The sequence below is a fragment of the Procambarus clarkii genome, chromosome 39 (assembly GCF_040958095.1).
Source record: "Procambarus clarkii isolate CNS0578487 chromosome 39, FALCON_Pclarkii_2.0, whole genome shotgun sequence".
Taxonomy (NCBI): Eukaryota; Metazoa; Arthropoda; class Malacostraca; order Decapoda; family Cambaridae; genus Procambarus; species Procambarus clarkii.
In genome coordinates, this window is record NC_091188.1 from 1,327,709 (window position 1) to 1,348,536 (window position 20,828).

The window sequence follows — 20,828 nt, forward strand, 5'->3', positions numbered from 1 at the left end:
GCCCTTGACGTGATAGAACACATTGAGGCCCTTGGCGTGACAACACAACTGGAAGCACAAGATTGCTTTCTTTGGCTGATATACATACGCAATACATAGAGGGTTGGGTAAGGGGGTGGCTAATGGGTGGGGGTGTGGGGAGGGGGGAGAACAGAGGAACGGGTCTTGGGGGGAGGGGGGAGGGGGGGAGGGGAGGGAGGGGGAGCAGACAAAGGCTATATAAGAGACGAGGGAGGCGGGCAAGGGCACAGTCGCCGAAGTCGCTTGCCCAACCCAGGTCGCTACGAGAGAGGTCAGTCTTGTCTCTATTGGGTGAGGTTTGGAGCGTCACTGTCGGCCAGTGACGCTAATGGGGGAAGGTGACAGTGGATGACACTACTGTGGGAGGTGACAGTGGATGACACTACTGTGGGAGGTGACAGTGGATGACACTACTGTGGGAGGTGACAGTGGATGACACTACTGTGGGAGGTGACAGTGGATGACACTACTGTGGGAGGTGACAGTGGATGACACTACTGTGGGAGGTGACAGTGGATGACACTACTGTGGGAGGTGACAGTGGATGACACTACTGTGGGAGGTGACAGTGGATGACACTACTGTGGGAGGTGACAGTGGATGACACTACTGTGGGAGGTGACAGTGGATGACACTACTGTGGGAGGTGACAGTGGATGACACTACTGTTGGAGGTGACAGTGGATGACACTACTGTTGGAGGTGACAGTGGATGCCACTACTGTTGGAGGTGACAGTGGATGACACTACTGTGGGAGGTGACAGTGGATGACACTACTGTGGGAGGTGACAGTGGATGACACTACTGTGGGAGGTGACAACAGCATCAGATGACACCCCAGGTGGGAGGGGGGGGGGTGACCGTTAAGAGACATCAACAACAGCCTGGTATAATTTACCGGGGTTGTTCCAGCCTCCCAATATGTCTTGACACTGACACTCGCAGCATAGAATGACATGACAGCATCTGAAACTCGCAGCATCCAAGATAACCCAAGATGATAGCATCCGACACTCGCAGCATCCAAGATAACCCAAGATGATAGCATTCGACAGTCGCAGCATCTACAACTCGCAGCAAGATAACTGCCAAGTTGTCGTGTTGTCAGCAGGGTGACCTCGTGACCTCCAAGAGACTGCTGGGGGTGACCTCCAGGTAATTACACATTAGCGATCCATTATTAGCAAGACTTGAACCATCAGGGGCCAGATTCACGAAGCAGTTACGCAAGCACTTACGAACCCGTCCATCTTTTCTCTATCTTTGGCGGCTTTGTTTACAATTATTAAACAGTTAATGAGCTCCGAAGCACCAGGAGGCTGTTTATAACAATAACAACAGTTGATTGGCAAGTTTTCATGCTTGTAAACTGTTTAATAAATGTAGCCAAAGCCGTCAAAGACTGAGGAAAGACGTACACGTTCGTAAGTACTTGCGTAACCGCTTCGTAAATCTGGTCTACGCATGCGTCGTACAGGACGCAAGAACTGCTACAATATTGGGTTTCGTTAGAGGCTCAGGGGTCAAGGGTCATCTTGTTATATTGAAGGTCAAAAATTTATGGTTTTTATACCGTATTAGAAGTGTTTATAAGAACAAAATGATATGTTCTGCACCACAAGAACAAACTGGTATGTTCTACACAAGAACAAGATCGTATTGCAGACAAGAACAAGATATTCTATACCACAAGAACAAGATGATATGTTCTATACCACGAGAACAAGATGATATGTTCTATACCACGAGAACAAGATAAGTTCTACACCACAAGAACAAGATGTTCTATACCACAAGAACAAGATGATAAGTTCTACACCACAAGAACAAGATGTTCTATACCACAAGAACAAGATGATAAGTTCTATACCACAAGAACAAGATGATAAGTTCTATACCACAAGAACAAGATGATAAGTTCTACACCACAAGAACAAGATGTTCTATACCACAAGAACAAGATGATAAGTTCTATACCACAAGAACAAGATGATAAGTTCTATACCACAAGAACAAGATGATAAGTTCTACACCACAAGAACAAGATGATAAGTTCTACACCACAAGAACAAGATGATAAGTTCTATACCACAACAACAAGATGATAAGTTCTACACCACAAGAACAAGATGATAAGTTCTACACCACAAGAACAAGATGATAAGTTCTATACCACAAGAACAAGATGATAAGTTCTACACCACAAGAACAAGATGATAAGTTCTACACCACAAGAACAAGATGATAAGTTCTACACCACAAGAACAAGATGATAAGTTCTACACCACAAGAACAAGATGATAAGTTCTACACCACAAGAACAAGATGATAAGTTCTACACCACAAGAACAAGATGATAAGTTCTACACCACAAGAACAAGATGATAAGTTCTATACCACAAGAACAAGATGATAAGTTCTACACCACAAGAACAAGATGATAAGTTCTACACCACAAGAACAAGATGATAAGTTCTACACCACAAGAACAAGATGATAAGTTCTACACCACAAGAACAAGATGATAAGTTCTACACCACAAGAACAAGATGATAAGTTCTACACCACAAGAACAAGATGATAAGTTCTATACCACAAGAACAAGATGTTCTATACCACAAGAACAAGATGTTCTACACCACAAGAACAAAATGATAAGTTCTACACCACAAGAACAAGATGATAAGTTCTACACCACAAGAACAAGATGTTCTACACCACGAGAACAAGATCGTATTGCAGATAATAAGTGTCTACAAGAGAGGAGTATGCTAGAGAAGACACCACAGTGTTGGGAAGCTAGTTATTAATAGAGGTGTGTGCATCAGGCATGTGTGTGTGTGTGATGTCACCATCGCTACTCAACACATACCTCACACACATGCTTCAGGTATGTTGGAGGAGCGTGTGTACACTGTGAGTAGACCTCGTGAGTATGTGGAGCGTAGCAGGAGAGAGAGAGAGAGAGAGAGAGAGAGAGAGAGAGAGAGAGAGAGAGAGAGAGAGAGAGAGAGAGAGAGAGAGAGAGAGAGAGAAGTAGTGGGTTCAAAGTTTCCTTAATGTTAGTAAGCATTTTTTGAAGCAGTTAATAAGGGGGTGTAGTAGTCCCAAGTGAGGTAAGGAAGACTCCTACCCAGCGAGTCCCTGGGAATCCCAGGGAGTCCCAGGGGGTCCCAGGGAGTCCCAGGGGGTCCCAGGGAGTCCCATGGAGTCCCAGGGAGTCCCTGGGGGTCCCAGGGAGGCCCAGGGGGTCCCAGGGAGTCCCAGGGGGACTTAGTGAGGCGGGGGGAGAGCCCAACCCGGAGCATCAATCGTGACACTCCGAGACAGAGCATCATGAAGATGGCGAAGAACAGCCAACATTAACGTCAGGACACGATTGATGAGCCGACAGTGAAGGCCACAGAAGTCTAATATCCTGGAAGGTCCTACGCATACTGCGCACCATCCTGGAAGGTCCTACGCATACTGCGCACCATCCTGGAGGGTCCTACACATACTGCGTACCATCCTAGAGGGTCCTACACATACTGCGCACCATCCTGGAGGGTCCTACGCATACTGCGCACCATCCTGGAGGGTCCTACACATACTGCGTACCATCCTAGAGGGTCCTACACATACTGCGCACCATCCTGGAGGGTCCTATGCATACTGCGCACCATCCTGGAAGGTCCTACGCATACTGCGTACTATCCTGGAGGGTCCTACGCATACTGCGCACCATCCTAGAGGGTATATGACTGAAGTATACAAGTGAATGACTGGGCATAACGCACAGAGGATATTAATGAGACATTAAATATAATCAACACAAAATTGAAAACAAATCGGTGGATACAAATTGGATTAATTTAGATTCAGGAGAGACCTGGGTAAATACTGGTTTGGAAACAGGGTTGCTGATTTATGGAACAGGCTACCGGGTAACATGATAGACATGGAATCACTTTGTTGTTTCAAGCGTAGGTTAGACATATGAAAATGAGTACGAGATAAATATGAATTGACTCGTACGGAGGCTTTCAAAAGTTTCTTTTTAATTAACCAGTTCTTATATTTCGTTGTCGATTTTTGTGTTTCGGTATTTTGGGTAAATTTTACTATATATTGGTGGAGTCGACTAGGGATGCTGAGGCTCCGAGCAGACGTGATCTCCGCCGCGTATCTTGATGCTAGGGATGCTGAACCTCCGAGCTGACGTGATCAGATGACGTGATCTCCGCCGTCCATCGTGATAGCTGTAATCAACCTCACACTTTATGAGGACGTCCCTCATCCCCACCCTCACAGAGGACACTTCGAAGGAGTAATTTTGTATATTATGTGAGGGAGTTATCTCATGGCCGGTGGTGATGCGAGGCTTGATAGCTTAGGAGCTGTAAAAGGGTAGCTACGTGCACTGTTCACCATCACTCTCCAGGATGGTGCACAGTGTGTGTGTGTGTGTGTGTGTGTAAGACTCTCCATATATATACACATGTGCCCGTTTTAAAGAATAAGTTGAACGAGAGGAAAGATCGGAACATTTAACGAGATCGTAAGAAAGAATCCAGCCGGGAAGCCTCATCCATCTGTTCCCTTACTGAACACGCTATATTTTTGTTTAGGCTATGGGCCGCAACGTTAAAGTTGCGGTGGTTTAGGTCAATGAAAATCACCGCAATATTGACGCTTCCTGTGCCTAATGTGGGGGTCCGGTAGGTTTGGCTGGTTGTGTAAGTTCTGACACTTTTGCTTAGGGCAGAAGCGCTGCATTTTTTTACGTAGTGGTAATTTAGTGAAGAGGCTACAGCATGCACTCTAGTTTTACTATCGTTCATAAGCCAGATTCACGAAACAGTTACGCAAACACTTACGAACCTGTACATCTTTTCTCAATCTTTGGCGGCTTTGATTATACTTATTAAACAGTTAATGAGCTCCGAAGAACCAGGAGGCTGTTTATAACAAAACCAACAATTAACTGGAAAGTTTTCATACTTGTAAATTGTTTAATAAATGTAACCAAATCCGTCAAAGATTGAGGAAAGATGTACACGTTCGTAAGTACTTGCGTAACTGCTTCGTGAATCCGGCCCCATATTAGTAAACTAGTAGTAATACACAGGTTAAAGTCGCCCTTGTCAGTAAGATCATAATATGATTAAGAACTTACGAATACAAGTAGCTGTGGAAAGCCTATTTCATGCTCAAATTAGTAATGACAGCCACTTTCCTTTCGGGGTAGGCTTGTCACATTGGTGGTGGCTGCGAGTGGAGACACTCGTCTCACTCACCAGGCGCCCTAGAGTGCAAGGTGTAGGGTGTTGCTCCTGACAGCTCCCCTCCACCCCCTAGTGCATACTCACCCACCCATTTATCTTACAACTTGAAGTGAGGCTGGAGCTGTCAACACAACTTAACCCCGTAACCCAGGGTCGTCAGGAAGTGTGAGTACGGACCGCGTTTAATGTCAGCACAACCCTTAGTCACGATCACTCTAAGGCAGCCACCCCGCCACCCTGGCCTCACACTTAGTGTACCCCAGTTTGGAGGCTGTGTCTCCCTCTCCCCCTCACACACTGGTTTCCTACGACAGGCTCCTTGGGTCGCCTAGGCTCCCACGGGCTCATGACTGAACTTCTTCATCTCTCGGGTGTTCGGTCGGGAAGCTGCGGCATGAATGGCAAGTCACGCGCCAGCAGCCTCACGATAATACTACTTATAATACTTATATATTATGTAATAATAACACTTTACCCGTACTAAACTGGTTAGTGTAAGTTATAACTCAGGCGATAATTTTAATAATAATATTAATATTACTAATAATAATATCGTTAATAATATTAACGATATTTATACCTATAATGATAAAATATATTTAATAATATAATTAAAATCTCGTTGCCTCTCCTTCATCCTGTTCCTCCCTCCCCCCCCACCCTACCCTGCTCCTCCACCCTGCACCTCCACCTCCACATGGTATCACCGCGACAGGTCTCACTCAACCTTGAGGAGCGTGTGCGGGGACAAACAAGGCTTGTGGTGCTCCTGGTGCGTGAAGGTTGACTTCGGATCTTCTTTCCCCCCCACGCTGCCACCTGGAGGCTCCTGCACAGCGCTGGCGAGCCTCACAGCCACTCACGCTTGCAAGCACGGCGCAATTATACATGGCCTGGCGTGTGTGTGTTGTAGAAGAGGTCATCCTACAACCTGTGGATGACGCTGGATAGAGAAACAAAACAAAGGTTCTGGTAGGGACAACGTTTCCGAATATGTGAAATGTGTCCTATTTCACCCTCGAAAATTATTAGCGTCTTGAGAAGTGAAGCATTAAGACAATAAAGGAAGATGGTCCTTCGACCTTGCTGAGGGCGGAAAGGAGTCATCTTTACGAAGCCTGAAGGTCGACTGTCACCACCAGTAAAGGCTGGCGTCACCCCTCTAGTCAGAAACCTCAAAAACAGGTGACAGTGTCGACAGGTTGTGACCTCGTCAGGTGACGGTAGCTGGAGTCCCTGAAGGCAACGAGGGGTCGACAGGGGGGAAGGAAGTAGGGAAAGCGGGCAGCTATAATTGTCACCAAGGTCCATCACCCCTGACCATGATACACGGCGGTGAATGTGACAGGGGTCCGTCCGCCCGCTGGCCGAGGGTGGACGGATGCTCAGCTTTGTGCAAATTAAGACAGAGTTGTGATGTGACAATAGGGTTGGCACACCTGGTGCTCATATATCACCCGCCGGCCACACTACATCCGACAGCCACCACCAGGCGGCGCCACACATCCGCCCCTCACACACACAACTTTCATAGCGATATCACAACACGGTGAAAGCGGGCAGGATTTACGATGACAGCTGTGACACTGTGTCAAGATCACTGGTCATTACATTATACGAAGAGATTGATACAACTTTGTATTAATACAACAAGTGACAGATGTAGGTAAATGTACTAAGAAATTTAAGTGTGTGAAGGGTTGAACGTCCACGTGAATGAAATCATATTACCCACGAAATTGTGGTCTTTACCCATAATTATCTAGGTGGTTCGCTGCCCCTCGTAGTCACCCTGTGGGTAGATCCGAAAAAGTAAACAAATTCTAGGGACTCTGCCAACCACCTGCCACTAATTTGGTGGTCACCATGGTAGTCGATGGCATCATTAAAACGAGTACCGCGTGACAAAGTCGCAAATCGACCCCCTTCGACGGCTTTTGCTCTTGCAATCTGGCTTGACTCCTAATTTATTTTTCGCTTTCTGTATCATAAAACATTATTTGCTGATCATGCCAAAGTTGACAAAATTCAATCGTAATACTTACCTTTTAAAAGCCTGAATAAACTTTGATGAGTTCATGGATTTTATCTTTGTTTTCTTTTCTGTTTCAGCTACACATGTGTGTGTGTGAGAGAGAGAGAGAGAGAGAGAGAGAGAGAGAGAGAGAGAGAGAGAGAGAGAGAGAGAGAGAGAGAGAGAGAGAGAGAGAGAGAGAGAGAGAGAGAGACACACACACACAGACAGACAGGAAGGGGACCATCAGGAGAAAGCGCCAAGCCATTACGACTATTTAGCACTTGGAAAGGATCAGGATAAGGACTAAGTATAGGACGGGAGGAGGAGGGACGGTAGAGAGAGACAGACAGACCCCCAGGCACCGCTTCTAATACATACCTTGTCCTGGTCTCCTTAGCGAGGCTCCCGTGTTATACAGTTGCGACATTGTACACTGACGGTCAAAACTGAACATCATTACCCACAATAATCTCCATTGTCAATGGGTGTTGGCTCTTCTGAAGGACCCGACCTGCCTGGTCTGGGCCCTGTGGTGGATGGTGGCGCCCCTCAGAATGGCACCATTCGGTTTAGATGATGGATGGTGAGTTTTTTAAGCGAAAGGAAGGCGTCACCAAGCAGGTCTCCAAGAGTGGCGAGCCACCACTAACTGGCCTGGGGCCAGATTCACGAAGCAGTTACGAACCTGTACATCTTTTCGCAATCTTTTGCGAATTTGTTTACAATTATTAAACAGTTAATGAGCTCTGAAGCACCAGGAAGCTGTTTATAACAATAACAACAGTTTATTGGTAAGTTTTCATGCTTGTAAACTCTTTAATAAATGCAACCAAAGCCGTCAAAGATTGAGAAAAGATGTACACGTTCGTAAGTTACTTGCGTAAATGCTTCGTGAATTTGGCCCCAGGTGAGCGCCGCGCATGCGTACTGCCCTGGACGTCAACTATGCTTATTACAGCTGGTCAGGTGGTGATCAGAGTCATTCATCACGCAGCGGCCGCGCGAACCAGTGCCTCTCGTAACTGCCCTCTCAACACCAAATAAATTTATAAATTGGTTTACGCAAGGATTTGTTTAGGTAAGATTTACTGTCGTGTATTTTAATACCAAATGTTTTAAATGTAATTGTACGTTATGGTTTAGGGAAAATAACAAAGAATGAGAGAATTCTTTTGTTTTGTGTTGGTATTTTGTCCAGTATATTGTTAAGTGTGAGACAGTCACGACCCCACTAATGGCTCCTGTCGCGGGACTTACAACCTGTTCCGATGATTCCTTGTTTATGTGGTGTTGAGAGCTCCGGCTGGACCTGCACGCACCCCACTCACACACTCACCCCAGCCACACACTCGCCCCCGCCACACGCATCCCACTCACACACTTACCCTCGCCACACACTCGCCCCCGCCACACGCATCCCACTCACACACTCACCCCAGCCACACACTCGCCCCCGCCACACACATCCCACTCACACACTCACCCCCGATACACGCACACCATGTTGTCACTAATGTTTCACCCTACGTGTTCAACCAATACACACAGCTATAACATACCACTGTACCGTATTGTGAGGTGAGAGATACAGGAGAGTGGTGAAGACACGACTAGGCTATCAGCGTTGTTGACAAACACCCCCCTCCAAAAAAAAAATTAACAGTGATATCCTGTTGCTGGTGACAGTGGAACATCTGGCACATCACGGTAAAAATATGTAGTGTTTGGGTTTTTGCTGGAAGGTGCATGAGCGGTCCGGCAGGTACTGACGGTAAGGGAGAGTTTCAGAAGAGTTTAATCTGATCGCTCCCCGCAGCCTAACCTAACCATACCTACAATTTGGAAAACTTTCATACTAACGTTCCCAGGTCCTGCGCTGGTACTGTACTCTCCTATACCTCTACTATATACTTATAGAGTGCTGACTATGTGCAGTTTATAAACGATATGAAGATGAACCATACAAGTAGTACCCAGGCACTTCCAGAAAATTATATCCTGGTGTCTGTGGGGGAAACCATATCCTAATGTTGACCAAACCACACAATATAAAGGGAAGGGACGACGACGTTTCGGTCCGTCCTGGACCATTCTCAAGTCGATTGTGATTGTTACATGAGCTTATGAATCATGTGTGTACATATCTATGTCCTTAAGTATGTGGTGGTGTTCCGGCATAACCTCGATTATCTCAAGGAATTAGCATAAAATTTGGTTCATCCTTGTTATTCTGAAGTATGACATAATATATATCAACAATCTTTCTGCTGGTTCATCCGCTTTGCCTACAGTTGTATTGTTGATGACTCTTCAGTCCCCCAATATGGCTAGTCTCTAGTCCCCATTATTGTTGATGAAGCTTAAATCTCCATTATCATATTTCCATTTAATATTCTGTATTAAGTTAGCTTTAAGTCCGTCTCAGTTCACCAATGACAGTATATATAGTGCTCCTGCAGTAACGACTCTCTTTCTGACAACTCTTATGACTTACTTTCAACATTAGGTGTTTGTCCACTATGCCATGTCACATTAATCGTACATGTCGTAATCATATCCTTTCTGTTGCATCTCCCCCTCCAGTGTGGCGAGGCTCACTTCCTCGTGTCCTTCCTCATGTATTGACTCCCTCAACTCAGGAATGAGTCTCTCCTCATTGTTAATATAATACCGCCTCTGACTGACAAAATGATGCCTCTCCTCATTGTTGACATAATGCCGCCTCTCCGAACATTCCACAAGAGTAAATTACTGCTTTGTTTCCACATTTCTAATGCCGTATTTCCTCTCATTGCACTGCATATAATCTTCTTAATGCGACCCAACTGGCATCATAATGTCTGGTTTCCCACTCGGACTTTACTCCATTTATGCCAGCCCACTATTTTCTTCGAAATAAACACTACCTAATGCAGCTAAGGACAACCCCACTAACCAATAGCATTCGCCTGTCGTTTTAACGAGTCTTTAGTGAGGCACTCACTCACTGCCTTTGCCAATACTAATACAGAATGTCGCAGTCATTTCCGATATTTACTGTTAGAAAAATGTTGGAAAAGAATGACAGTAAATTACCTCGAAACAAGTGGCCTTTAGTAAAACCATGTTGTGAAGTCTTCGAATTGTCAACGGCCTTCTCCAGCAGTTCTTCATACACTCGTCTTTTGTGTTCCCACTTGCAATTATTGGAGGGCCACGCGGTGTTAATTATATGCTCTCCATCAGTGGAAATTTACTTTCCTGACAATGAATCTCGAATGGCTTGACGGTGTCTCCCCAAGTCATCGACAACAATATGATAATAGACGCCACCTTGGATTGCGTCTCAGTAACTTTCGTCTGAAAATAAAACGTTTCTTGTTTCTATAAAATGTGTATTGTAACTGCTGTCAATGTCTGTGACAGTCGTCTATGGCTGGGAAACTCCCGGTGGTGAAGTGGTCTAAGGCACGTGCTTCTGAGTTTTCAGGAAGCAGGTTCGAATCCTCGTCATGCTCCAACTTATTTTGTCTTTAGCAGTTCGCATAACTTAGTAAAGTTCGAGCTTCAATATTCCATCTGTCTTGGACAGTCCCAGGAGGACTGTCCCAACTGGACCGCGTGGGTGTCATCCTCATTTTTAGAGCATCCCTCTGGTGGCCCGAGCTGGGAAGACCAGCTAAGAGGACGAGTGTCGCTCAGGAAGCGAAGCAGTTTTCCAACGACTCTTCCATAGAGAAGTTGGGGCTCTGTTTTCAAACTTGGACTTTAACAGTGATAGACACACACATCTGTGTTACCCTAAACTTTATACACACAACTGTAACCAGAGACCCCCGTCGAATAATTCGGATTCTGTGGGTGTAAACATTACCTTTGAAGTTTGAGGTGCGGTCCTATTCTGAACCGGGGTTCGAGCCCAGGCATTGGCGTAGGAGTGTTAGAGTATCTTTTATAAAATCAAGTTTAATTCAATGAGTTATAAATTACTCCGAAGGGCTAGCTAGGCAACCGGTTCCTAACAACCTCCAGTTTTCAACCTAGCCGGACCACTGATGAGGTAAACAGTGCCACATACCCTGCAGAGCATCCGTGCCATGTAAACTGTAATCAGCACTCAGTCGAGTCTTCATATCCGCGAGCGTGATGGCGAGGCATGCGTGACCCTCAAGGCCAGGGGGAGGCCAGTCCCTGCCACGCGGATGTTACCCCAGACACGCTGCTAATGACGTCCACTGGAGAGCAGGAGGAGGAGGATAAAGGTACGCTGCGTCAGGCCAGGCAACAGTGCGGCGCCACACCGCAGACGGGGACAGTCCTGCTCGCACCACGCCGCGACCTGCCTCCTTCACAGCAACTGGCCAACGATCAGTGTTAAGCTATATATAATACGTTCGTCACGTGGGTATTCTTCAACACACATGTTCGCGCTTGACTTGGCCGAAGGCAGGTGGCGACCCTGACATTGGGGAGTGGCCGTGGTCCGGCATGGTCCGCTTCTCCCAGATCTAGTGGTCTCATCATATAGGACATAAAGTGAAGAAAACCGGGCCATTACATCAAGGTACACACGCTCGGATAACTGTACTCTCGCTGCTGTGTGATTATTGTCTTGAACTGTTCGTATAATACGAACACTTTGTTAACCAGCTGTCTGGCATCATTTTCACTAATATAAAGTTGAGGTTATCTTGCCTTTCAGCTGACGATGGCCGGACGGTTGTGCTTGCTGGTGGTGGTAGCGACGTGGTCGAGATGGGCGGCGGGGCAGGCCTCGCCCTACTGCAGCTTCACACCACAACACACCATGTGCAAGCACTCGGGTGTGGCCCCCAGGTGCGGCTCCAAGGTGCAGACCCGCGGCGTGGGAGCCCAGGACGCCGCCGCCATAGTGCTACAGCACAACCAAGCCAGGTCCCGCGTCGCCATGGGACAAGAGCGTCGTGGAACGCCCGGGCCTCAGCCCAAAGCTGGCAATATGATGCTTATGGTGGGTGTGTGGTGGCAGCCTTGGTGGGTGTGTGGTGGCAGAAATGATGGTGGCAGGCCTGTTGTGCTCTAATGTATATTATATAATATTTTTGTACTTATAAAACACAAATGAAGACCAAATTAGTGAAAATCAGACGAACGACGATGCTGTGCAACAAATCGGACGTACAATGCTGGTGTGCAACAGTTCGGATGTACGATGGTGTGCAAGAAATGAGACTTATGACAATGGTTTGCAACAAATTTGACGTAGGTAGACGGTGTGCAACAAATCGGACGTGCGACGATGGGTTGGACAAATCTGTTCAACTGGGTAAACAATGTCTGCATTAGACTCAAACATTCTGAGAAGCATTTGATATTTTAGGTATGAATATATGGTTATGGTCCACAGGAGTGGGACGCGGAGCTAGCGGTGGTGGCCCAAAGACACGCTGACCAGTGCGTGTTCGACCACGAGTGTGCCGACTGCCGCCGCGTCTGTGAGTTCCTCCTTGCTTTGTTACTGTGTGTGTGTGTGTGTGTGTGTGTGTGTGTGTGTGTGTGTGTGTGTGTGTGTGTGTGTGTGTGTGTGTGTGTGTGTGTACTTACAGTGGTTCCTAATGACCATTATAACAAGCCCCCCAACACCCTTACAGCAAGGTTTGGCGTTGGCCAGAACCTGTTCATCAGTTTCCAGAGCAACTTCGACGCTCGTGTCCAGTGGAGCCGAGCTATCAAGTCTTGGTACGACGAAGTGGCCGACTTCTCTCCAGCTGACATAGAGCCCTTCCAGTGAGTTTACCTGTCGTCTTAAACTACACATCCAATGAGTTTACCTGACCCCTCAATTACCCGTGAATCCTGTCTCCTTTGGCCCACAATCCCCCCATATTTTTTTGTCAACAATACTTCTGCTTTGTCAAGCTATCTATGTTCAAGGCCTAGCCTATTGTGATGATAATCCAAAATATTTTAGTTCATCAGAAAATTTATATTACTAAGAGGTCACTATAAAGTGGATCATTGACAAGGGTGCATATAAACTGAGAGTTTACATTAATCCTGGACTATGTTCAGGACTAAAGTACACTGTTTGGATGGTCAGAATGATATTGTGTGGTCTTAATAACCACCCTGAGGTCGATAGACCTTAAGCCCAATACCAAATCAAGTAGAAGAGCTTCTATAGTTTTACACGTCATAACAGCTAGTATATCTGCTAGTGACGGTGGAGGTAGCGGCAGGGTAATGGTTATGGCTGTGGTAGTGATGGTGGTGGAAGAGTTAGTGGTAAGGACGGCGAGGCTGGCGTGTAACTGTAGGTTCTCGGGTACAGGTTCGCGAAGGGGGTTGGGCACTACACGCAGATGTTATGGTGGAAGACTGACCGGGTGGGCTGCGGCTTCACCATGTTCCAGGAAGGCGGCTGGTGGAAGAAACTCTATACTTGTAACTATGGTCCTGCAGGCAACATTATATTCAGCCAGATGTACAACCGAGGGACCCCGTGCTCCTCATGCCCTGACGGGACCTCTTGCTCCAGGAAGTTCCCGGGGCTCTGTGGTAAGTCTTCTCCTCCTCCTGCCCCAGACAGTTCTCAGCACTGTGGTAAGTTGACGGCACCTGCACGGCTCCTCTAGCTGCCTCGTCCATAACAGTTGACAACAATGTTCAGACTACAATTCATTTTGTACGAGTGGTCAAGAAGTGGAGTGAACAAGTTGTGAGAGGTGGCTAGGAGCAAGCACGTCTACTCATGTCGGTAAACGACCCACAAGACTATGGTAGACTTATCCACTGTGTTACTATGGTAGTGATCAGCACACTGGACCAGTCCTCGGGTAATGATGGCCCAGGCGGCAGCCTACACCAAGCACACAGTCGCCACTTTACGTACTAAGTATTCAAAATTGGTGTTTTATCAAATATAAATTTGTTATAAATTATAATTTGGTTATAGTTAGGCATGGGTGCTCCCAAGACGCATTCATATTAATACACAATTGTGTATATTTTCTCGTATATAAATTTTCTCCTATCCTCAGCTCGTTAAAGCGCCCCCCCCCTAACCGTATTCATCAATTTTAACGTATTAAAAATAGGATTCATATATAAATTAATATTATATATTAAAGTTCAATGTGGAGTTAATTTTATTTGTAGTAAGTAGGTGAAGCATTTGCCGAGTTGTGATTCGAACAGAGATCGTCAGCGAAGCACTGTTCGAAAGTCATGAATTGTGAGTGGGGTGTAGCCTAAGTATATAAACACTTATCAGTGTTCTAATGATAATAAATTAGTAATAATAATAATACGTACAAATATAGAAATAGAAATATTTCTGGCACCAACGTTTCTCATTACTCGTACTTTCAACAATAGCGTTACCTGGCAACTGTCACTGACGGTCCCTCGGAGGGGGGGGCCGCTAAACACCACGTCAGTCGCTCGCGGTCGGTGGCGGCGAGCAGTGGTGCCCTAAACGACTCCTGCACTGATAATATTAGCCTTTTTTTTCTGGGGAAAACTCTAGGGCACTATAAATTCATTGTTCACTATGTTCACTCTTGTCCTACCTTTGTGAAGGACAAAACACAGACGTGGTCAGTTCCTCAGTCTTGGCTCACTGCTGGAAGACCCACACACACTTGAGACAACTATGGCCCTTCCTTATCCACTGTGTTAGGTCTTGGGTCGATACTGCCTCACACGGTATCATTGAACTGGAGAAAACACAATGACACTTAAGGGCTTGAAACACTTACCTGAAGTTTCCTGCGGTATTCCCCCCACAATGACTACACGTGGTGTGGCAGCAGGTCTCCACGTGGGTGTTGACCTCGCAGCAGCGTGGCTTCTGTACCACGACTCCGCTGCCAAGCGATGCTCTCATTCCTTCAGACAAGACATAGTGCTGGAGAGATGATGGACGTCTCGCACCACTATTATGACCATCGTTAAGCCGTGGTGTGTGCAAACTCTATGTTCACCACGCCATTAATGGTGTGACCACAGAAGGAGCCAAGCAGGGCACATACACGCCTTATGGCGTCTCACATGCAAGTGACCTAACCTGGCCACTCACAGCCCACCTGATGACGCCACATGTGCCAGGTCGCTCCCCATTGGCTACTCTGTGCCACGTCGCCGGGACTGACGTCACAGTTAAGTCTGACGCCAAATTGGATTCTAGAATAATCTAGCTATACACAATAATAATGGGATAACTCACTCTCTTCATAACCAACAAGATATATTCCTGACAGTCCAAAGATTTTGTCACGATCGTGTATTATTTAAATCAGACAGGGAGATGACAGCAAATATTGTTACAATGTTACCACTATATTTAACCCCGACTGATTTTATTAAATAATTTAACTGTAAGACGGTTAACTAGAATCCAACAAAAAGAAATAAATACTACATTTTTGTTCTAATTTTGTAAGTTGTAGGGATATACTCGTAATGTACAAACCTAGGCGCACACGAGAATGTCTTACAAAAATTTAGTTGAAACATCTTTCAAATGTTTAGTATAGTATAAATTAAAATCAATCTCTAAACATATATTAATACATAGATTATATATAAGATTTTTCTTTTCTTATACACAAGACAGTTCGTCGAAGCTTGTTATCAGATTGTCAAAACTTTATATATTGTTAAGGTGTGTTAGGCTATGTTAAACAGGGTTAGGTTGGTTTTAAAATCCGTTAGCGAAGTGTCTTGAGTATAATGTGACTTACATTCACAGGTAGAATATTTATCAATACAAAATTATCAATGTTCAGATTTAATAATTCATTGTGTCGAGGGGGACAGGCAGCCAGAGTGTATTCATACTCGTTAGGCTTATATCGAGGGGGGGGGGGGGATTCGAAAAAAGACATGATAAACATCCAAAAGATCTAGATTTGTTGGAATACACAATTAACAAAATAATCTAAAACACAGATTACTTATTACTAATCCTCCAGCACAGTTTATGAAAATATAAATAATAACACTGAAATTTCATGTATACTCCGAGCGGCTGAAGTTTGCTTGTTTGTCTAACAAGGCATTTTAAGCCTAGCTTTACATTTTCGTGTGGATTCTTAGACCGTTGCTTCTTTAAAGTTAATTCCTCTTAGTCCTTAGGTAACTTTAGCTTTATACATACCAGATTACATTTTTGGTGCTAGTTATAATCTACCGGAACATCAGGAAATTAAGTTAATAAAGTTTAACGGACGAGATTCAATATTGAGATGATACGATTCTGTCATCACACAAATAACATGATCTGGCATCACATAGATCACATAATTGTGATCTTTTGCTGACTGTTGGCAAGATTTTCCTTCTAGAACATTTTCTAGATTGACAAGATTTTCCTTCGAAGGCTGATTCAATATTTTCGTCAGTACATCAATGACCTAGGGTCGATTTCTTATTTATTAATTTAAATTGTAGAATAATTCACAGTATCAGCAGTGGGAGCTGAGAGGCTGGCATAGGCATCAGTTTGGTCTCAATATTTACTTCTTGTATGAAATTATAATTTTGATTATAAAGAGTCAATATTTTCCTTTATGCTCCATGATGTATTATTTTACTCATATGCAATATATTAATAAAGCACCATGGTTATGTTCAGTCATGGAGCGTGTTAAATTTAGTCTGCATGTATAGTAAATAGCAAAGGGTAGAACAGGCATAGCTTAAGTGACTGGAGTTTATGTACTAATATTAAGTAATAACATTGTACTGAGCAATGCTTTTTTTGTTATATAACCAGGTAGAGCTCCACAGTGACTCTGAGTAGCACATTGCTTCATGTTCCACAACTGTAGTGATTAATGCATTTATCGCTACACGTCTGTTAGATGTGATTACATATGAAGTGAGCAATGCATTCCTCGCTACACGTCTGTTAGATGTAGCCACAGCTGCAGTGAGCAATGCATTCCTCGCTACGTGTGTTAGACGTGACTAGGTTGACCCTCACTGTCGTGTCCTCGTCTAAACTCGCCGAAGTCGCGTTGCTTTTAACTATGAGCTCTTCAAAGTGCCACGTTATGGAATCAATATATTTCGCCTACCTACCTACAGCGACGTGTAATTCTGGCTGGAGATAGTGGCCTTAAATCACGGACAAGTGTTTAGTTTTCCAACATCAAGGCCGATAGAGCAGGCCAATCCTTCTCTTCTACAGATAGTCCATGTACTCTGGCCAGGGGCAAGGTGTCACACAAGGTGCCACACCAAACACATTATATAAAATACAAATTTTGGAAGGTATTGCAAGTTCTCTCGATCGCACAAAGAAATAATATTAACGTAGATGTATCAATGACGAAATCAGTGGAAGTCATGTTAAAGATTCAAACCTGCATACTGGGTGCAGGTTGGAATCCTCATCATGATTCGTACTGATTTTCTCATGTTCTCTCTGGCCTTTTGATTTGTTTTATGGTGACACGGGGTTGGTCGAGGCCAGGACACGGCATTCATGGCCATACTGACTGAGGGCAGGACACACCACTATACTGATTGGTGCTATAATGGTTGAGGGATGCTTGGCTTTGTGTATTGCAGATAACAGCTCAGTTTCCAGCAAGGTGGCGCCACGTAGACCAACCACTGCTACCACCACCACCACCATGCCTCCCAACATCAGCGATCACAACAACAATCGGGTTAACACCATCTCCATTTCCCCGGGCAACACCAACAATGGTTTTAATGGGCTAACTAACGTTAACAACATTAACCCCAACAACGTAGATCTGAACTCTTTAATAGCGTTCTTCAACAACCGGTGGAGGACAACAACAACAACACACAGGACTTCACTAAGTAATTCTAACCAGGGTGGTCAGGTGAGACCTATAATCATGGTCAGACCAACTATTGCTTCTACCACATTACCTTCATCCATCAAAACTCCTCCCGTCAGCAAGGCTACAGCTATTCCCACCACAGCTTCTACAACCACTACCAAAACCACATCATCCACTAAGACGCCCTCTGGAGCTTCCTCTGCTATAACCACACCCTCCCCACAAGGTGCAGCCAGTGCTCCGAGCTTTACCAACAAGATCCTGACGCAACGAACTAGACCCTCCGGCACTCAGTCGTTCTTCGCCGCTAACACGAACCAGGACGCAAAGCAGCTGGTCACTGGATCTGTCCACCAAGACTCACAGGAACAAGATAACATGTTCATCCCGTTCAGTGGTAACCAGCCCGTAACATCGGACCTGATGCCGTTCTTACGTCGGGCGGGGATGGACCCTCAGATCATCAGGACCTCTTCTCTCTCCAGCGTCCAGAGCATCATCAATGCTCTTCCTAAGGGCCTTAAACCCATCGTTCTATACAGGTATGCAGGCGATGAGTCAGAATAACGTGGCTAAAGTATGATCACCAGACCACACACTAGAAGGTGAAGGTGAAGGGACGACGACGTTTCGGTCCGTCCTGGACCATTCTCAAGTCGATTGTCAATCAACTTGATCAATCGACTTGAAAATGGTCCAGGACGGACCGAAACGTCTTCGTCCCTTCACCTTCTAGTGTGTGGTCTGGTCATCATTTTCTACAGGTAGTTTGCAATTAAAAGCTTTAATGAATATTTGTCATAATATATGTGGGCTTGCACAGCAGTTGACAGCATCGCTGATGGGTATATGTTAATATTAGGAGTGGGCATGTATAGTCTTGAGAGGCAGAGGAAACATTGTGTACAGTTACTCGCACCTGCCTGACTTTGCATTTTCTCAAATAATTTCTTGACATATATATTCAAATGAATTTATCAAGATAAAGGTACCCTCCTGCAGGTCAGGGTCAGGGCAGCTGACAGAGCTGGATGCTGGCACCCTGGCACCCATCAAGCGCCACGGCCGCTCCACCACCACCAGAGGACACCAGAGGGGACCTCAGCCCCTCCTCGCCTGCGATCTCGACTTCGCGCCGTGCGAGGTCACCCCCATCGGAGGAAACTGGACAGTGGCCAACAGCGAGAGTGAGCTGACCATACACATTGTCCTTCTGTATATGCTTATTTAAACATCTTTGATAATAAGTAACCGGTGGATATGATGATCTAAAATTCTTGTTCAAATATAACTGCAGTGGTATTTACAGTTCAGCTTAATGCTAACATTTTGAAGTTAATTTACAATGGTGAGTATTTGGTGTGTTGCAGGTGAGGGTCGGTACGCCGTGGCCCTGCTGGGGGAGGGTGAGGGCGCCCAGGTGGTGGTGGAGGAGCTGGTGACGGCGCCCAGCACAGAGGCAGTGTGCGTCGCCCTCTCACACCGACGCGACCTGTCGCCCGACGCGCCTTCTGACGCTAACATACCACAGCTGCAGGTGAGTGCTCAAGCCTCACGCTGCTTCACACACAGCACCCATGGTGTAAGGCAAGTCACACACACAGTACCCATGGTGTACGGCAAGCCACACACACACAGCACTCATGATGCAAGTGTTTTATAAGAATAAAGTTTCACATTAAAACCGTCTCACATAAAGCAACATTAACGTTAGAAATAATGAAGTCCATTTGTCAGATGGTCCACAGATACTATACATACAAGATTACAAGGTTAAACAACAATAACAATAATGACTAGTAACTCAATGGTCCTGCTTCGGGCCTGTGAGTAACTGTATATACCATTAATTATTACTGTATTTGGTGTGTGTAGGTAGGAGTGATGACCGCTGGAGGAGAGATGACCCGCAGGACAATCCCGGGCGCCCCTGGCATCTGGGAGATGAGTCGTGTTACTCTCAGCAACGTGAAGTCGCCCTTCCTGGTGGTGATGACCCTGGGACCCGCCACCGAGGGCGCAACCGTCGCCTTGGACGCCATGATGGTTACTGACGGCGGGTGTTGCTTATCCGGCGAGTGCTAACGCCGACCGTCCAGCGCTGGTGCTGCTCTGGTAGTGGGTCTGTCTCCACCGAAGACAGTACTGTGCTTTAGTCAAAGTCCAGCTAAAAGTCATTGTGACATGTAGAAGAAAATGTACATTAAACTTCATCACAGACAAAAGCGTCGCGTGGCTTTAGTCCTTCTTCAGGTCTATAGTAGAAAAATATGTTTGTTTTCAAGACAAAACTTACATATTACTGTACTTTTCAATCTTAAACCAGACTGTGAGGAGTACTGCAGGGACTCACATAGTATTCATACAGACTGTATTGAGTGCCACCATCTGTATTCTGAATTTTCTTTTGTTTCAAGGTGCTATGGCAAAAGCGGTTTTACTTAAAGCTCTATCAGTAATGTCAGGACTTGGTGACGTGAAGGCTGGGTGATGTCACAACGTGTTTCTAAAGGTGTGTGAGAAATGTTATGTTGACAGTATTATTTATTACTTCTGATAATAAAATTGTCTCCAACTTTGGAAATGTTTGACTTGTGCCATTATCCTAAGCATTACCCTCATTGAAAGAACACCTAATAGAATTGTTCCTTGCTTCGATCAGGGAAAATTCTATATTAATTTTGTCAATAAAGATAATGATATGTGACCAGTGATTATAATGGATTTAGCGAGTAAATATT

At 45.3% G+C, this 20,828-nt stretch overlaps 1 protein-coding gene across 4 annotated transcripts; it reads left to right on the plus strand.

Annotated features, from left to right (window-relative positions):
- The first annotated feature begins 253 nt into the window (after positions 1-253).
- Positions 254-20,665, plus strand: LOC123760353 (uncharacterized). 4 transcript variants are annotated; one of them, XM_045745973.2, is made up of 9 exons: positions 254-292; positions 11,988-12,275; positions 12,672-12,759; positions 12,916-13,051; positions 13,596-13,822; positions 17,843-18,629; positions 19,090-19,274; positions 19,458-19,624; positions 19,963-20,665. In XM_045745973.2, exons 2-9 carry the CDS (start codon positions 11,994-11,996, stop codon positions 20,170-20,172), a joined length of 2,082 nt encoding a protein of 693 aa, XP_045601929.2. In that variant the 5' UTR covers positions 254-292; positions 11,988-11,993; the 3' UTR covers positions 20,173-20,665. The 4 variants fall into 4 exon arrangements, with proteins under 4 accessions (XP_045601929.2, XP_069194377.1, XP_045601928.2 ...); XM_069338276.1 differs by having other exon boundaries at positions 18,314-18,629; XM_045745972.2 differs by lacking the exon at positions 254-292 and adding an exon at positions 8,275-8,384.
- Positions 20,666-20,828: the final 163 nt, after the last annotated feature.